The 14,635-nt window shown below is 29.6% G+C and overlaps 3 protein-coding genes across 3 annotated transcripts in view; 1 reads left to right on the top strand and 2 right to left on the bottom strand.

Moving 5' to 3' along the window:
* Nucleotides 1–910: 910 nt before the first annotated feature.
* Nucleotides 911–1,216, bottom strand: LOC113367683. The gene has a single exon (XM_026609264.1). It carries the CDS (start codon nt 1,211–1,213, stop codon nt 911–913), a length of 303 nt encoding a protein of 100 aa, XP_026465049.1. The 5' UTR covers nt 1,214–1,216.
* A 251-nt stretch (nt 1,217–1,467) lies between these two features.
* Nucleotides 1,468–14,635, top strand: part of LOC113366657 (zinc finger protein 2-like) — a 55,542-nt gene continuing 42,374 nt past the window's right edge. The window contains exons 1-9 of the mRNA XM_026608299.1: nt 1,468–1,605; nt 1,671–1,805; nt 1,866–2,127; nt 2,194–2,429; nt 2,489–2,738; nt 2,814–2,987; nt 4,781–5,116; nt 5,186–5,295; nt 8,118–8,336. Coding sequence (XP_026464084.1) covers nt 1,468–1,605; nt 1,671–1,805; nt 1,866–2,127; nt 2,194–2,429; nt 2,489–2,738; nt 2,814–2,987; nt 4,781–5,116; nt 5,186–5,295; nt 8,118–8,276 — 1,800 coding nt within the window. The 3' untranslated portion in view covers nt 8,277–8,336. The remainder of the gene's footprint in view (nt 1,606–1,670; nt 1,806–1,865; nt 2,128–2,193; nt 2,430–2,488; nt 2,739–2,813; nt 2,988–4,780; nt 5,117–5,185; nt 5,296–8,117; nt 8,337–14,635) is intronic.
* Nucleotides 9,371–12,916, bottom strand: LOC113367682. The gene is made up of 4 exons (XM_026609263.1): nt 12,700–12,916; nt 11,372–11,565; nt 10,022–10,207; nt 9,371–9,565 (listed from the first exon to the last, which is right to left on the bottom strand). The coding sequence occupies exons 1-4, from the start codon at nt 12,914–12,916 to the stop codon at nt 9,371–9,373; spliced, it is 792 nt and encodes a 263-aa protein (XP_026465048.1).

The following is a 14,635-nucleotide window of genomic DNA, read 5'->3' as shown; positions in this document are numbered from 1 at the left end:
TTTAAATGAGAATACCTTCTTGTAATTTAATGAAACAAATTTATTTACAGCAATTACAACATACATTAGATATAAATAATTTACTATTTTCTTTAGCACAGGAGCAGCTGGAACGTTTTTGTAATTGTTTTAGTTTTCTTGGGTTGGATTAAAGAAAAAATGACCCCTTTTTAAACCTAATGAATGCAGTTTTTGTATTTTTAAAAGTAATATCGGTTGTTGTATTTAAATGAAAATACATTTTTGTAAATTAATGAAAGAAATTTATTTACAGCTATTTAACGTACATATATAAACAATTTATTATTTCCTATTTAGCATAGGAGCAGATGGAACATTTTTTCTCGGATTAGATGAAAGAGTAAATGCTCCTTTTTTATGCTGCCTACAGGTGCTGCTTTGTTTTTGTAATTTTTAAAGTAATATTGGTGGCCGTGTATTAAAATGAGAATACATTTTTGTAACTTAATGAAACAATTTTATTTACAGCAATTACAACATACATTATATAAATAATTTATTAATTATTATGTAAACAGTTTATTACTATTTCTTTAGTACAGGGGCAGCTGGAACATTTTTCCTCGAATTGTGTGCCATAACAGCCTTTTGTGCCTCACTCAGAATCTTGTTATTATCGTCAGCAATAGCACGAATATCAGCTTCTAAAGACTTATTTACAGTTTTTGTAATCAATTGTTTTGTTTCACAGAATTCTTCAAACTACTTGGTTTGAATGAAAGAATGAAGACCCACTTCTTACGTCTAGACTCTAGAGAATGCTTTATTTTTGTAATTTTCAAGGTAATATTGATTTAGTTGTATTAAAATGAGAATACATTTTTGTAACTTAATGCAACAATTTTATTTACAACAATTACAACATACATTATATATAAATAATTTAATACTATTTCTTTAGGACAGGGGCAGCTGGAACATTTTTCCTCGAATTGTGTGCCACAACAGCCTTTTGAGCTTCGCTCAGAATCTTGTTATTATCGTCAGCAATAGCACGAATATCAGCTTCTAAAGACTTATTCACAGTTTTAGTAATCATTTGTTTTAGTTTACTGGATTCTTCAAACTTTTTCTTCTTGGGTTGAATTGGAGCATTTGGACGTCTCATTGTTGCTTTGCCTTTTTGCTTTTTATTATTTTTTGCATTTTTTAAAGGAACATTTGTTTTGACTTTTATTTTTCCTTGTGCCATGGTAAAAGATTTATGATAATAATAATATAAATAAATGTGTTTGGTTTTATAACCTCAAATTTAAAACGTGGTTTTAATTTTGACGTTTAAAACAAAAATTAGGGTTGTCATATTAGAATTTTTAAGTTGCTAACTTCAGGGTGATTAATTTGACAGCTCAAAGTTAGAATGTCAAAAACAATTTTTTGTTTAGCGAAATGTGAAAATTATAATAATTACAAATATAAATTTGTAAACTAATATTATATTACATTATGGACGTTAATATGTATATTAATGCACCGCTGGTTCTGGAGAAAATATGCAGAGCATGTCTAATGGAAAAAGGAGATATGAAACCCTTGTTTGGAACTTGTTTAGACGAAATGTTAATGTCTTTTGCTAATATAAAGGTATGTACATTTTATAAACATTGCGCACACACAAATTTATACTTACAATTATTTTTTTGCTTCAGGTTTCAACAGAAGACGGTTTACCTAACTTAATTTGTCGACAGTGTGTTCTGCAAATCAGCCGGGCTTTTGCTTTTAAACAGCAATGCGAAAGATCTGATAACATTATTAGGAATTATGTCTCTGAAGACTTTCAGGTAAGGTAATGGATATCTCTTACATATATTGTTTTATTTTTATATGTTTTCTTTATCCAGAAACGTCTGGTGGAAGCCCAAAATGAGCTCGAACAGCAAGCTCAAATGGAAGTGAATCAAAGACTGCAAGAAGATGATCAAGTCGCTGAAAATGTCCTGGAGACTATTCCTGAAAACCAGGAGTATCAACAGACTATGGACAACGGTGTACTTGTTAGTAGCAATGTTAAATTAGAAATTGAAGGACTTGATCTTAGTGCACAACTTGATCCTAATACACATGTTATTTTGCAACATGCTGATTTGAATAGTGAAAGTTTCAGTAAGTAGAAAAGAAATATTACACATTTAAAATTATGCGTTTAATAATGTATTATTATTATTTTAGCTTATACGACAGAGAGTGGTGCTGATGTTCAAATGATTGTCAGTGTGAAACCGGTTCACTTCACGGAAATCACAGAAAACAGCACACAAGATGTTCATTGTAGTTTAGAAGATGCTTTAGCCTTATCAACAAATGTAGAAACTCTGGAAGAAAATAACGTTACAGCTATATTATCTGATAAAAATTATTATTGTCATGAATGTGCAAAAGGCTTTTGCAACCCCACTGACTTAAAGGTACAAAAATACAAATGATTGTTTCTTAATTATAAATACATGAGTTTTTTTTTATCTAGGTTCATATGATGAGTCACATTCCAAAAACTGCAGAAAAAACAGGTCACACTTGCGGTGTCTGTGGCAAAGTTTTCCCTGAAGCCAGGATTTTAAAAAGGCATTTAAAAATACACATGGAGACCAAACCGCACGTTTGTGATATTTGCCATAAGACTTTTGCAGAAAGTTCGAATCTCACTAAACACAAGAAAAGACATACCGGTGAACTTAGAAATGTTGTCGGAAAACCACATCTTTGTTCAGCTTGTGGTAAGTAATCATAAACAGGTTTAAATTAATCTGTAGAGACTTTTCTGAAGATTTACAAAATTGTTTTTTTTCCAGGTCGTGGTTTTAAATGGGCAAGTTCTCTATCGAAGCATATGAAATACCATACAGGACACAAATTGTTTTCTTGTAATATTTGCAATAAGAAATATGTTGAAGCGAGGTCTCTTAGTATACATATAAGGTCGCATACAGGAGAAAAGCCTTATATTTGTAGCGTCTGCAATAAAGGTAAAGTACAAAAAAAATTATTTTTAAAACTTGAATTGATAATTCGAGGTTGATGATAAATATATACTATTTTATCTATTATATGATTATCTAGATCCTAGAACATTTTCAGACTATTCATATCTTTTTTAGATTATTTTGAACATATTTTCTGGACTATTTAGAGCATTTTCAGATTATCTTGAATATTTTAAGATTTTCTAGAACGTTTTTATATCATTTAAAAGGTTTGCAAACTACCCAGACCATTTAGAACATGTTTAGGCTATATAGAACTTTTTTATGCCATCTAGAACATATTTAGACTATGTAGAAGTTTTTTATGCCACCTAGAACATTTTTAGACTATGTAGAACTTTTTTATGCCATCTAGAACATGTTTAGACTATGTAGAACTTTTTTATGCCATCTAGAACATTTTTATACTATTTAGAACGTTTTCGGATAATCTGAAACATTTTCAGACTAACCAAAAGATTTTTAGACGTATTCAGGACATTTTTAGACGATATAAAACATTTTTAGACCAACCAAAAATTTTTTTGACCATTTAGAACATTTGCGGACTATTTAAAACACTTTCTTTTTTATTGCATTATAAGTATAACTTTAAAAATAAATATAATTAACTTCCTGTAGGGTTATAGTAATCGCAAAAAAATTGAAAATGAAAATTTTTATATATCTTTACGTTTCAAAACCTTCTGCACATTTTGGCATACCTTAGAAAGATGGATGTATGTGTGTGTGTGTGTGTGTATGTATGGGCATGTGTGTATGTATGTGCGGATACAAATTTTCGTCGACGATTTCGGGAACACTGTTCAACCGATTTGAATAATTCAAAAAACATTCGATTTGTATTGATAAGAGACGTGTTGATTAGTTTTTGGCAAAGGCAGGTCTAGCCGTTTCGAAGATTCGGGGCAAAAAGTGCCGAAAACGGTAACTCAGTTTTTAAGAGAACGGAGCGTCCGATTTTAATAATTTAAAAAACATTTTACTTATATTGACAAGGTGAAGAACCGGTCAAATTTTCACAAAGGCAGGTCTAGCGGTTTCGGAGATCTAATGAAAAAAGTAAAAAAAAAATGCCATTTGGCGGTCAAAAATGATCATTAGACATATGCACATCAAATTATCAGATATTTTATAGAGATTTTAACAATAAGTATGAATTTGGTTTACAGTCCTATGGGTTCCGTACCAATGTTTACGCGTTAGACAGCGACGCGGCGCTTACGCGCTTAGATATTTTGTCTTTATGCAGTTAAAGCAGTACGATTGTTTTGAAAAAAAGTTTAGATCTTCCAAAATATGTCAAAAAAAAATTTAAAAAAAATTATTCTTTTTTAAAAAAAAATTTTTTTTCAAAAAAAAGTAATTTTTTGTCCAATTTATAGTTTCTTAAAAATCTTATTTTTTCAAAGTTTTTTTTTTTTCAAAAATGTTAATCGTTTTTAAAAAAATAATAATTTTTGGTACGGGAAGTTCCAGCAATTTGCCTTAAGGCACGATGCCTTAATTGCCTTAAGACATAATTCCACTTACAGCTAGTTGATGCCTAATTTAAGTGTGGCCTCTAATGGCAAAAAGGTTTCCCACCTCTGGTCTATTTCATACTTCTTCTATGGTAGCATTATTTGTTTAAATCAACCTTGTTGACTTACTCACGTTAGAAGTTTTACTTCAATAAACATAACATTTCTGCTCGGCCAGACTTTTAATCCATTACAAGTATAACTTCAAAAATAAATATTATTTTCCAATCAATCATTCCCTCTTTTCCCCAGGTTTCACCCAACTATGCAACCTTGAAAAGCACCTTCGTGTCCATACAGGTGAAAAACCTTACCTGTGTCCGGTCTGCGGTAAAGGTTTCACACAATCCGGTTACATACCCGTCCACATGAGGACTCACACAGGGGAGCGACCTTATGTCTGCAATGTGTGCGGAAAAGCCTTCTCGGGGGCCAACTCTCTAGTGATTCACATGCGAACGCACACCGGGGAGCGCCCGTTCGCTTGTAACATGTGCGGAAAAGCATTCTCTAGGCAGGAGACTCTGACCATACATCAGAGGAGTCATACGGGGGAAAAGCCGCACAAGTGTACTATCTGTAATAGAGGTAGATAGATAGAGAATTATTATTGTTACGAAAATGATTTGTACGATTTTAATTTTACTTTGGTTTTAGCCTTTACGAGTTCGAGCCATCTTTCTGGTCACATGAGATCACACACGGGAGTTAAGCCTCATGCTTGCACTGTTTGCAACAAGAGATTTGTAGGAAGCAGCAGTCTTAAGGTAAAATAAATATATAATATATATATGATTGATTTCTTGGAGGGCGTAACATCAAGTAAAAAATAAGTAAAGAAAAGATTTTTTTCAAAACATCTTTATTTTTCCATACGTTTCGACGTAAAATTCTACGTCATCGTCAGTGGTTCTACAATTTAAAAAAAGAAAAAAAAAACAGAAAGTAACGTTGCAAATTGAATATACATAAGCAATAGTAAAAAGAAAAGTTTTAACTAAAGAGAATTGCATAAAACATTACTTACTTGAATTATTTATATTATCACTAACACATATTAATATCTAGCTTGTCTCTAATTATTAATTTTTACAAGTTATATTAATATGTGTTAGTGATATTATAAATAATTCAAGTAAGTAATGTTTTATGCAATTCTCTTTAGTTATTTTTACTATTGCTTATGTATATTCAATTTGTAACGTTACTTTGTTTTTTTTCTTTTTTTAAATTGTAGAACCACTGAAGATGACGTAGAATTTTACGTCGAAACGTATGGAAAAATAAAGATGTTTCGAAAAAAATCTTTTCTTTACTTATTTTTTACTTGATGTTACGCCCTCCAAGACATCAATCATACATTTCAACATCAAATTTAAACATTTTTAACATATATATATATATATATATATATATATATATATATATATACATATATATATATATATATATACTAGCTGACCCGGCATACGTTGTTTTGCTAAGTGCGGTATATTCTAAACAATTTCTAGAGAATCAAAAATAATAATACTTAAGTGTATAAGAATGATGTGTTGTTTGAATGCTATATACAATGAGGTATTATAAAAACAATAAACCTCATTAGTTTGTCTAGATTTTGTCAATACAATCAAACTGGAAGATTTATACACTTTCTATAGAAAACATGGTATAATCCAATCCAAGTCTTTTTTGCTCTTTCAACTTATTGATTACATTTCAAGTTGTTCAGATTCTTTTTGGATTCTGGATTTTGTATATAATTGCAAATAATACTACTGACCTTATACAAAATTTTCAAATTTCCGTGAGGAGAGATAGAATATGAATTTAGTATTTCTTCTTTGACCTGCTTTTTGAAAAGTTTCAAGTAACATTCGATGCATTAAAGTAAATTTAATAAAAAGTATATATGTAGAGCTGGGCGAGGCACAAAGGTCCAATTTGACTTTGAGCAAATATAAACTATATTGTGAAAACCATAACAATTATATCACAACAAATAACACATTTCAAACAAACAATTATCTGAATACGTTCAGTAAAATTGCTAACTCCTTCACCATTGTAAAAATGTGCTTTTTTGCCTTCTTTCAAAAATTTGTTATCTAGATCTTTTTACCCTGTAGACGGAGTAACTTGAAACAGCCAGGCGGCAAACAGGTTTAATGTCTTATTTTAATTTTGAAGGTATTTTACAAAATAATTACATTTTTAACAAATGCTAAAAAATTACCAACGGAAGAAAATACTTTTATTATAGATTTTCAAAGATTGCCGTTTATCTCCCGATAGCAAAGTCTAGAGAATCAAGGTTATAGCTGGTTATACATTTTTTCCCTCCACTTTCAAATATTGTTGTTAAACAATGCTTAACTTTACTGGTTTTTGATACATCGGTGGTGGACCTTTTTAACCCCGGATCTTCATATATTACTATCTATTCTTCGATAAATTCTGGGAAATTGTAACTGGGAAAATGTTATTTGAAAAATGTCCATTTCATCGATATCAAATTTAGGTTCTGAATTTAAATAACATAAATAAAAAATAATATAACCTAGAAAATGTTTTATAAATACCAATAAGTATATAATTATACAAATGAGATCTTTCAGAGCACCGTGTTTGAGAAAAATATGCCAAAAAGTGCATTTTCATATTAACATTTCAAAAAAGTTGATATTGTTAAGTTTGTAGTAACACTTGCGGCCCTATTACATGATTTTACTGAATTGCAAATTGATAGCTTTTTTTGTAAGAAACATGTATGATTTTATATTTTTATAATTTAGTACACATATTAAGAAATAACATACTAAAATTTTGTAACTCTAGTATAACGTTTTATATTTTTAAATATATTTCAAAATACTCATCAATCCGTGGACTTGCAACTATTGGAAACTAGATATGCAAGAGTGCATTTGTTTACAAAATTGCGCATTTATAGCTTTTTTTGTTAGAGACATATGTGATTTTATATTTTTATAATTAAGTACATATATTAGATAATAACATACTAAAATTTTATAGCTCTAGTATAATATTGTATGTTTTTAAAACATTTTTGAAAAGTGCTTCTCATATCATATCCAACCGTCGTTTCGCAACTAATAAAAATAGAGTATGCAAGTGTGTATTGCATTTTTTAGTTTCTTCTGTTAAAAACATATTTGAATTTATATTCTTATAATTCTTCTTCACTAACGTTTTTGTGTATAAATAAAACTACAAACAGAACTACTTACTACAATTTAATCATAATTAAATAATATTCGCGTAAAACATCCTATTAAACGTAATTGAACATCATCTGTCAAAAACGTTTGACATTTGACGTATTAGCCACCGTCCATTGTTTTAATTAAATTACGCTTCTACAAAAATTTTCAAATTAAAAATGTAAAGTTTCTACGCGGTTTTGAAATATTTTCTCACATTTCCGACAACTTACTGATTAGCAAGAATTTTTCAAGACTAAGACTGGCCAAATCGGTTTAGCCGTTTTCGAGTTTTACCGAATCATTTGATCGAGAGCTTCATTTTTATATATAAGATATATTAAAATGTATTTTGTTTCCTCCAGGTTCATATGAGGTTACACACCGGTGAAAAGCCTTTCGTCTGCACAACTTGCAACAAATCATTCACCCAAGGATCAGCCTTAACAGCACACATTGCAACACACACAATGCCCGTTGAAAGTGTCCAAGTTTTAAGTAAAGAAGAACTTTCTGCAATGTAAATAATAATATTGATGATAAATGTTGTTCATGGGATAATATGCATTTATGTTTTATTTAAGGTAGGAGGAAGAAAAATTTTTTATAAAGGATATATATATATATATATATACATATATATGTATTATATATATATATATATATATATATATATATATACACCTAAGTCTGTTTTTACACGGTAGATTGGTTCCAGAAGAAGCCGTGTAAAAAAAAAACGTGTAAAAAAAGACATTGATCTTATATAAAAATGGGTGATTTGTTCCTAATCTCCAAAACCTATTAAAATTAGTGAAAAACAAGAATTTTTAAGAACAAGAATTCATGTTTATTTTATTAAATCAAATATATAATGCTTATTTTCAAAAGCATAGTAATTAATGATAAAAAAGATATGCACTCTAATCTTAAAAGTAATATAAATTAGATGTATGATCAGGAACTAAAAAACTATGTTGTGAACTAAAAAACTATGTTGTGAACGAAAAAAATAGGAACATACTTCGCAAAAATTAAATTTGACAAAAAAATTAAGTACATAAAATTTCAAATCGTGCTAAATGGAATAAAATCGTGTAAAAAAATTAAAAATATTCAATTTTCAAACCGTGTTATATCAAAACCGTGTACAAAAAGACCGTGTAAAAACAGACTTAGGTGTATATATATATATATATATATATATATATATATATATATATAATAGTCCTTAAGTTGTAATTATGAATAAGATGTTCTGTTATATAAACCAAATACGTTTTTTATCTAAGGCGAAAGTTATTTAGGCATCCCTTCTTTTGCCAAAAAGTAGGACTGAAAGTTTATCAGTGATATTTCTTAAGTAAATTTTAATCTTCTCCATATTTTTGGATTTTAAATTGAATCTCGTGATTTGCTTAAATCTTATTAAAATGTATATAGAAATCTGACAATATTTGTTAGGTTTCAAAAAAATAATAAATAGTATATTTCTATAAATCTAAATTGTGTAAAATAATAGACAAGACTAGGTCGTAAAATATATATTTAATAAATCACATACAGTTGTAAATATAATTAATTCAAATACAAATATAGACTATACATGTATTTTCTATTATGGTAAATGTACATCCAGTTTCCTGCCCATTAATTTTATCGATTTAGCTTGTATTCCTGAAAATTTGAATTTTGAATTGCGTTTTTCGAGTTCTGTATATGTTTTTTCGACTAAAACTTCATATCCGCATTTTTCGGCTAGTTTCTGGGAAGCTATTGCAGTAAAGGTTGTTACTGTAGCTTTTAAACCAACCTAGTAAAAATATAAGATAAGATGGTAAATATAAGATATTATTATAAAGATAAATGTTACGTTAGTCGTAGACCCGAAACGATGCATGGTTGTGAGATATAAAATTGTTTAATAACTGGTAAAATAAAAATGCGTCCTTTAAATTACTCAGTTTATTTTAAATGTTACTTGTATCGCGTTTCAGCAGCAAGAGAGTTATTTTACATAGTTTTAACATAAACATAAACATAAATGGCGGATACATAGTTGTAGTAGGGGAACACTATTGCCAACATCACTAATAGTAATGGCGGGACATTTGAATTACAATATATAACATTACACAAAAATGTGTCAAACAATTTTGTCCAATAACTAAAAATGGTCTTCACAAATGTTATTACTATCTATTTAGGGAAGTTTGTGCAGATTTTATTAAGGCAAATGTCATTTACTCCTAGTTTTTTTTCCACTTACCTTCAGTCCTAAATCGTTTATGGCTTTTAATATCTCCATCCCTATACCCATTCCTCTATAACGCGGGTCTACGCTCAAACCGAGGGCGTAGAGGTACCTGTCCACGCCGTAGTGAGCGTAGCAGTCGGCAAACGAAGACAGATAGTCGATTGCGTCGTATATTATCGATAAAGATTTGCCTTTTACCTGACAAACGATATAAACTTATAAATAAGTATGTGAAAATCTATTAAAATCTTTATTACGAATGTTACTTGAGTTGTATGTAGAACTAGTTATATGTAAATTACGAAAACTAAAGCGTTCAATAATTTAATTACTTAGTTAATCGTTAAGTATTACTATTGAATATGACATAAAATTGTGTGTCGAAACGTATGACATAAAAGCATCTCTTTAATAAATCCTAATCTTCTATATATATAAAAATAAGTCGGGTTTTCCTTCCTGACGAAATAACTCTAGAACGCTTTGCATAACTTTCGACAATTTTGCATTCGTTGGAAAGGTCTCGGGCTCAGCAAGGTTTATAGATAAGAAAATTAGTGGTGCATGGCATCGTGCCCTAATGCAAGCTGCTGGAACTTCACGCACCGTAATTAAAAATTCGAGTAATGACATTAGTGAGAATTGTCAGAATTATGCTTGGTTAAGTCAACGAGTAATTCTTGCTGCAAAGAATAATGTACACGCACTGAAATTCACCATTCAATAAAAAATTGTTGGCGATTTGGTGACATACCAATGATTCCGACTGGTCTTCCGTTTGACTTCAAACGATTGCAATTTCCAGTTCGCCTTGCTTTCGCAATGATAATTAACAAGTCGCAAGGCCAATCGTTTAGTGTTTGCGGGATAAATTTCAAATAGATTATTTAGAAAATCATTGTTTTTCACGTGGGCAGTTATACGTTGCCCTTTACACGAGTTGGAAAACCATCCGCTTTGTTTGTGTTAACGTCAGACCAAAAAACAAAAAATGTGGTTTACCAAAGAGCACTTCAATGAAACGGATAATTTGCGGATTCACTTTCATTTACTTAGAGAAGTTCAACTAAAAAACACTTCATTTTTGTAATCGAAATAAATTCATTACTGTTGTATAATAAAATCAAATTTTCCTTTTCAAATATAAAACAAACAAAAAAATTCTTTATATTTCTCACGAAACCATCTGGTGGCGAAACGGAGTTCGCCCGGTTTGCTACTATAATACTAAATAGTAAAAACAAAGCAAAATATACAAATTGTTTCTTACAACTACTCAGATTATCTTTGTTGAAATTATTTTGTCTTGTTAAGATAAGACAGCTGTCTTTTAAGTTCTTGCTACTTGTTAATTTTTATTACCTTGGGATTTTTTTCGCCCTTACTGCAAACATAGGTCAAATTACATCCAACGATGTAAGGTGTGTTGGTTCCTGGTGTCATCACCAAAGTTCCGTCCTGGTTCTCTTCCAAACACACCAGAACGCAATTGAATGTAAATAAATCTCGCCATATTTCTTGGATTTCGGCTAAGGATACGGCATCATTTTTTAAATCTGAAAGGAAAATATAAATTTATATCCAATACTATTCATATTGAAACATTTTTAACTTCCCGTAGGCAAAGGTAGGCCCAGCGGTTTCGGAGACACAGAGCTAAATGTGCAAAAAATGGCATTTTTGAGTGAACTAAGCGTCCGATTTGAATGATCTAAAAAACTTTCTGCTTGCATTGACAAAATAATTGATTTTGAGGATGAAAAATTATTACATATTTTTTATTTTCCATCAAATATTTTTGTAATTTTGGATTAAAAATTGAAAAAATGACCCAGGTTAAGCACAGTCTAAGCGCCACTATGTTACAAATTTTTACCCAAGTGCGTATAGATTGTTTGTGTACTGGAGCACTTTTCCGATTTTGTGAAAACTATTGAAAAATGTGAGAATGCCGCCAAGCTAAGCACAGTATAAGTGAAAATGACGCACAGAATTATTTGCGAATGCGTTTAGACTGTGACTATACGGGAGCACTTTTTCAATTTTGTGCAAATTGGGCAACTATTTTTTTTTTTGAAATTAAATTCGAAATGAAATGACGATTGTCAATGTTCTGGAGATAAATTGATTTATGATTTACATTTGATTTGCTCAGATATAACAAGATAGCAAAAATAATGAAAGTTGCACAGTATTTGTAATAATATATTTGAAAACGTTTAAAATTTCTCGAATATTTTATTACGGTACGGGAAGTTCCAGCAATTTGCCTTAAGGCACGATGCCATACACTACTAGTTACATTTTTATTTGGTGAATTGCCCTGAAGATATCTTATATATAAAATTTCTTTGTAATGATGTATGCAAATATACTCCTTCTAAACGATTATTCGGATTTTGATAAATCTTTCTGAAGTTTCGGGACTTTTCAGAATGTATATGATTATAGAAATATAGTTAGATTGTAGAAAAAATGGAAAAACTTGCAAAAAACGACATGTCTTCTTTTGACATTGAAAATATTTGAGACATTGTTTGGCATTGAAAACAAATGAAAACTGTCATCTGCCAAAAATTTCAATTTACTTATGAGCCTAGACTTTTAAATCGATCCGCCCTAATATATATATATATATATATATATATATATATATACATATTTCTATACCTATTTCTATTTTCACTTACTGAGTGAGTGACAAGTCGGTTCGTCTTCTAAAAATATCTCGGACATATGTTTCACGATGGCATCTTGTAAGTCTTTGTCGCTGGCGTCTTGCACCCGGAATTTCCGGATTCGTTCCGGTTCATTTTTGTCCGGGCGCTCGAACCGGCGCCAAATGCTCGGGTACGGAACCGAGGCTGGCCGACGCCATTCTTTGTGATTTCCGTTAGTAGTAGACATTCTTGGAAAAAAAATAATATATATATATATATATATATATATATATACATATAATTCTAGAAACCCAAATCAATTCAAAACTATGCTATGAGAACATATGATTAACTTTGACCCATACTTTCAACATGTCAAATGCTACCATCTTATATATTGAAAAAAATTGTGACCTTAGAAAGATAGTTGAGTCGTTACTAATATCCATTAATACTTCTTGTGTCAACAAACGCAATTTCTCTCAAGTCTTTAATTGTTCCTTATAATTAATTTGGATAAGTTTATGTATACGGAATGGTAAAAGGTTACGAGAGAATGGATTATGAACCATTTTTTTCAAAAGAAAACGATTTTTAAAAGAATATTATAAATTGAGAAACAAATGAATCCATATCACTATTATTTTTTTTTTCGAAAACCATTACTGAAGAGTATTTGATAATATGACTTCACTTCACTTGGTGTTAGTAAATGGTTGTAATAAAATGTTTGTCATTAAGATTTTAAAAAAATATATATATGAAGTGAAAATTGTTTTATAGTTTGCACATCGACATAATATTATGAAAATAAACTTTTTTGAATAATATTTTTTTATACAAGACGCACAATCCATTTCCTCATAAGTCTTTAAAGATTCTAAAACTTAAAAAAACATATGCAATAATTATTCTTACATTAAATTTATATACCAAAGTTTTCTCTAAACTTAAAATAACAAACTACACACTGCCATTGAATATATTTTTTTAAATCAATAAGATTAGAAATTTCAATTTATTATTTATCAAAACTTGCGTTCAACGACTTTTAAATAAATATACATACATACCTACATATATGTATATGTATATATATGTGTGTGTATTATAAATTATCATTTATCATTTACAATAACAGTTTTTAATTTGTTTTTGCCTAAATTTTCTATGATTGTGTATTTATCTCGAAAAGAAGATAACGATGAGAATTCCGGACACAAAATTATTTTCTCGAAGTCATCGATTGAATTTAAATTAGTATCATCTTTCCATTGATAAAAAAAATCGGGAAGTGTTAAAAATATGTAGTAAATATTTTGAACTAAAAGTAAAAATTCATTTTACATGTACTTTTATAATAACAATAGCATATTGAAAAGCTGTTGATGTAACTAATGTTTTTTTTGCTTTTTCAAACATGTTAAAAATTGTTATAAAAATTCAGTTACATCAATATTAAAATCAGTATAAGAAAAAATAATTAACTAGTGGTATATGACATCGTGCCTTAAGGCAAATTGCTGGAACTTCCCGTACTGTAATGAACTACACGAGAAATTTTAAAAGTTTTCAAATATATTATTACAAATACTGTAACTTTCATTATTTTTGATATCTTGTTATATCTGAGCAAATCAAATGTAAATCATAAATCAATTTATCTCGAGAACATTAACAATCGTCATTTCATTTCGAATTTAATTTAAAAAAAAATAGTTGCATAAGTTACACAAAATTGAAAAAGTGCTCCCGTATAGTCACAGCCTAAACGCATTTGCAAATAATTCTGTGCAGCATTTTCACTTATACTGTGCTTAGCTTGGCGGCATTTTCACATTTTTCAATAGCGTTTTCACAAAATTGAATAAGTGCTCCAGTACATAAACAGTCTAAACGCACTTGGGTAACGCATTTGTACCAGAGTGGCGCTTAGACTGTGCTTAGTCTGGGTATTTTTTTGAAT

The sequence above is a fragment of the Ctenocephalides felis genome, unplaced genomic scaffold, assembly GCF_003426905.1.
Source record: "Ctenocephalides felis isolate EL2017-DRISC unplaced genomic scaffold, ASM342690v1 CF-g0.4_SCAFFOLD_01170, whole genome shotgun sequence".
Lineage (NCBI taxonomy): Eukaryota > Metazoa > Arthropoda > Insecta > Siphonaptera > Pulicidae > Ctenocephalides > Ctenocephalides felis.
The sequence above is the reverse complement of the archived record's forward strand: the minus strand, read 5'-3'. Positions and strand labels throughout refer to the sequence as shown.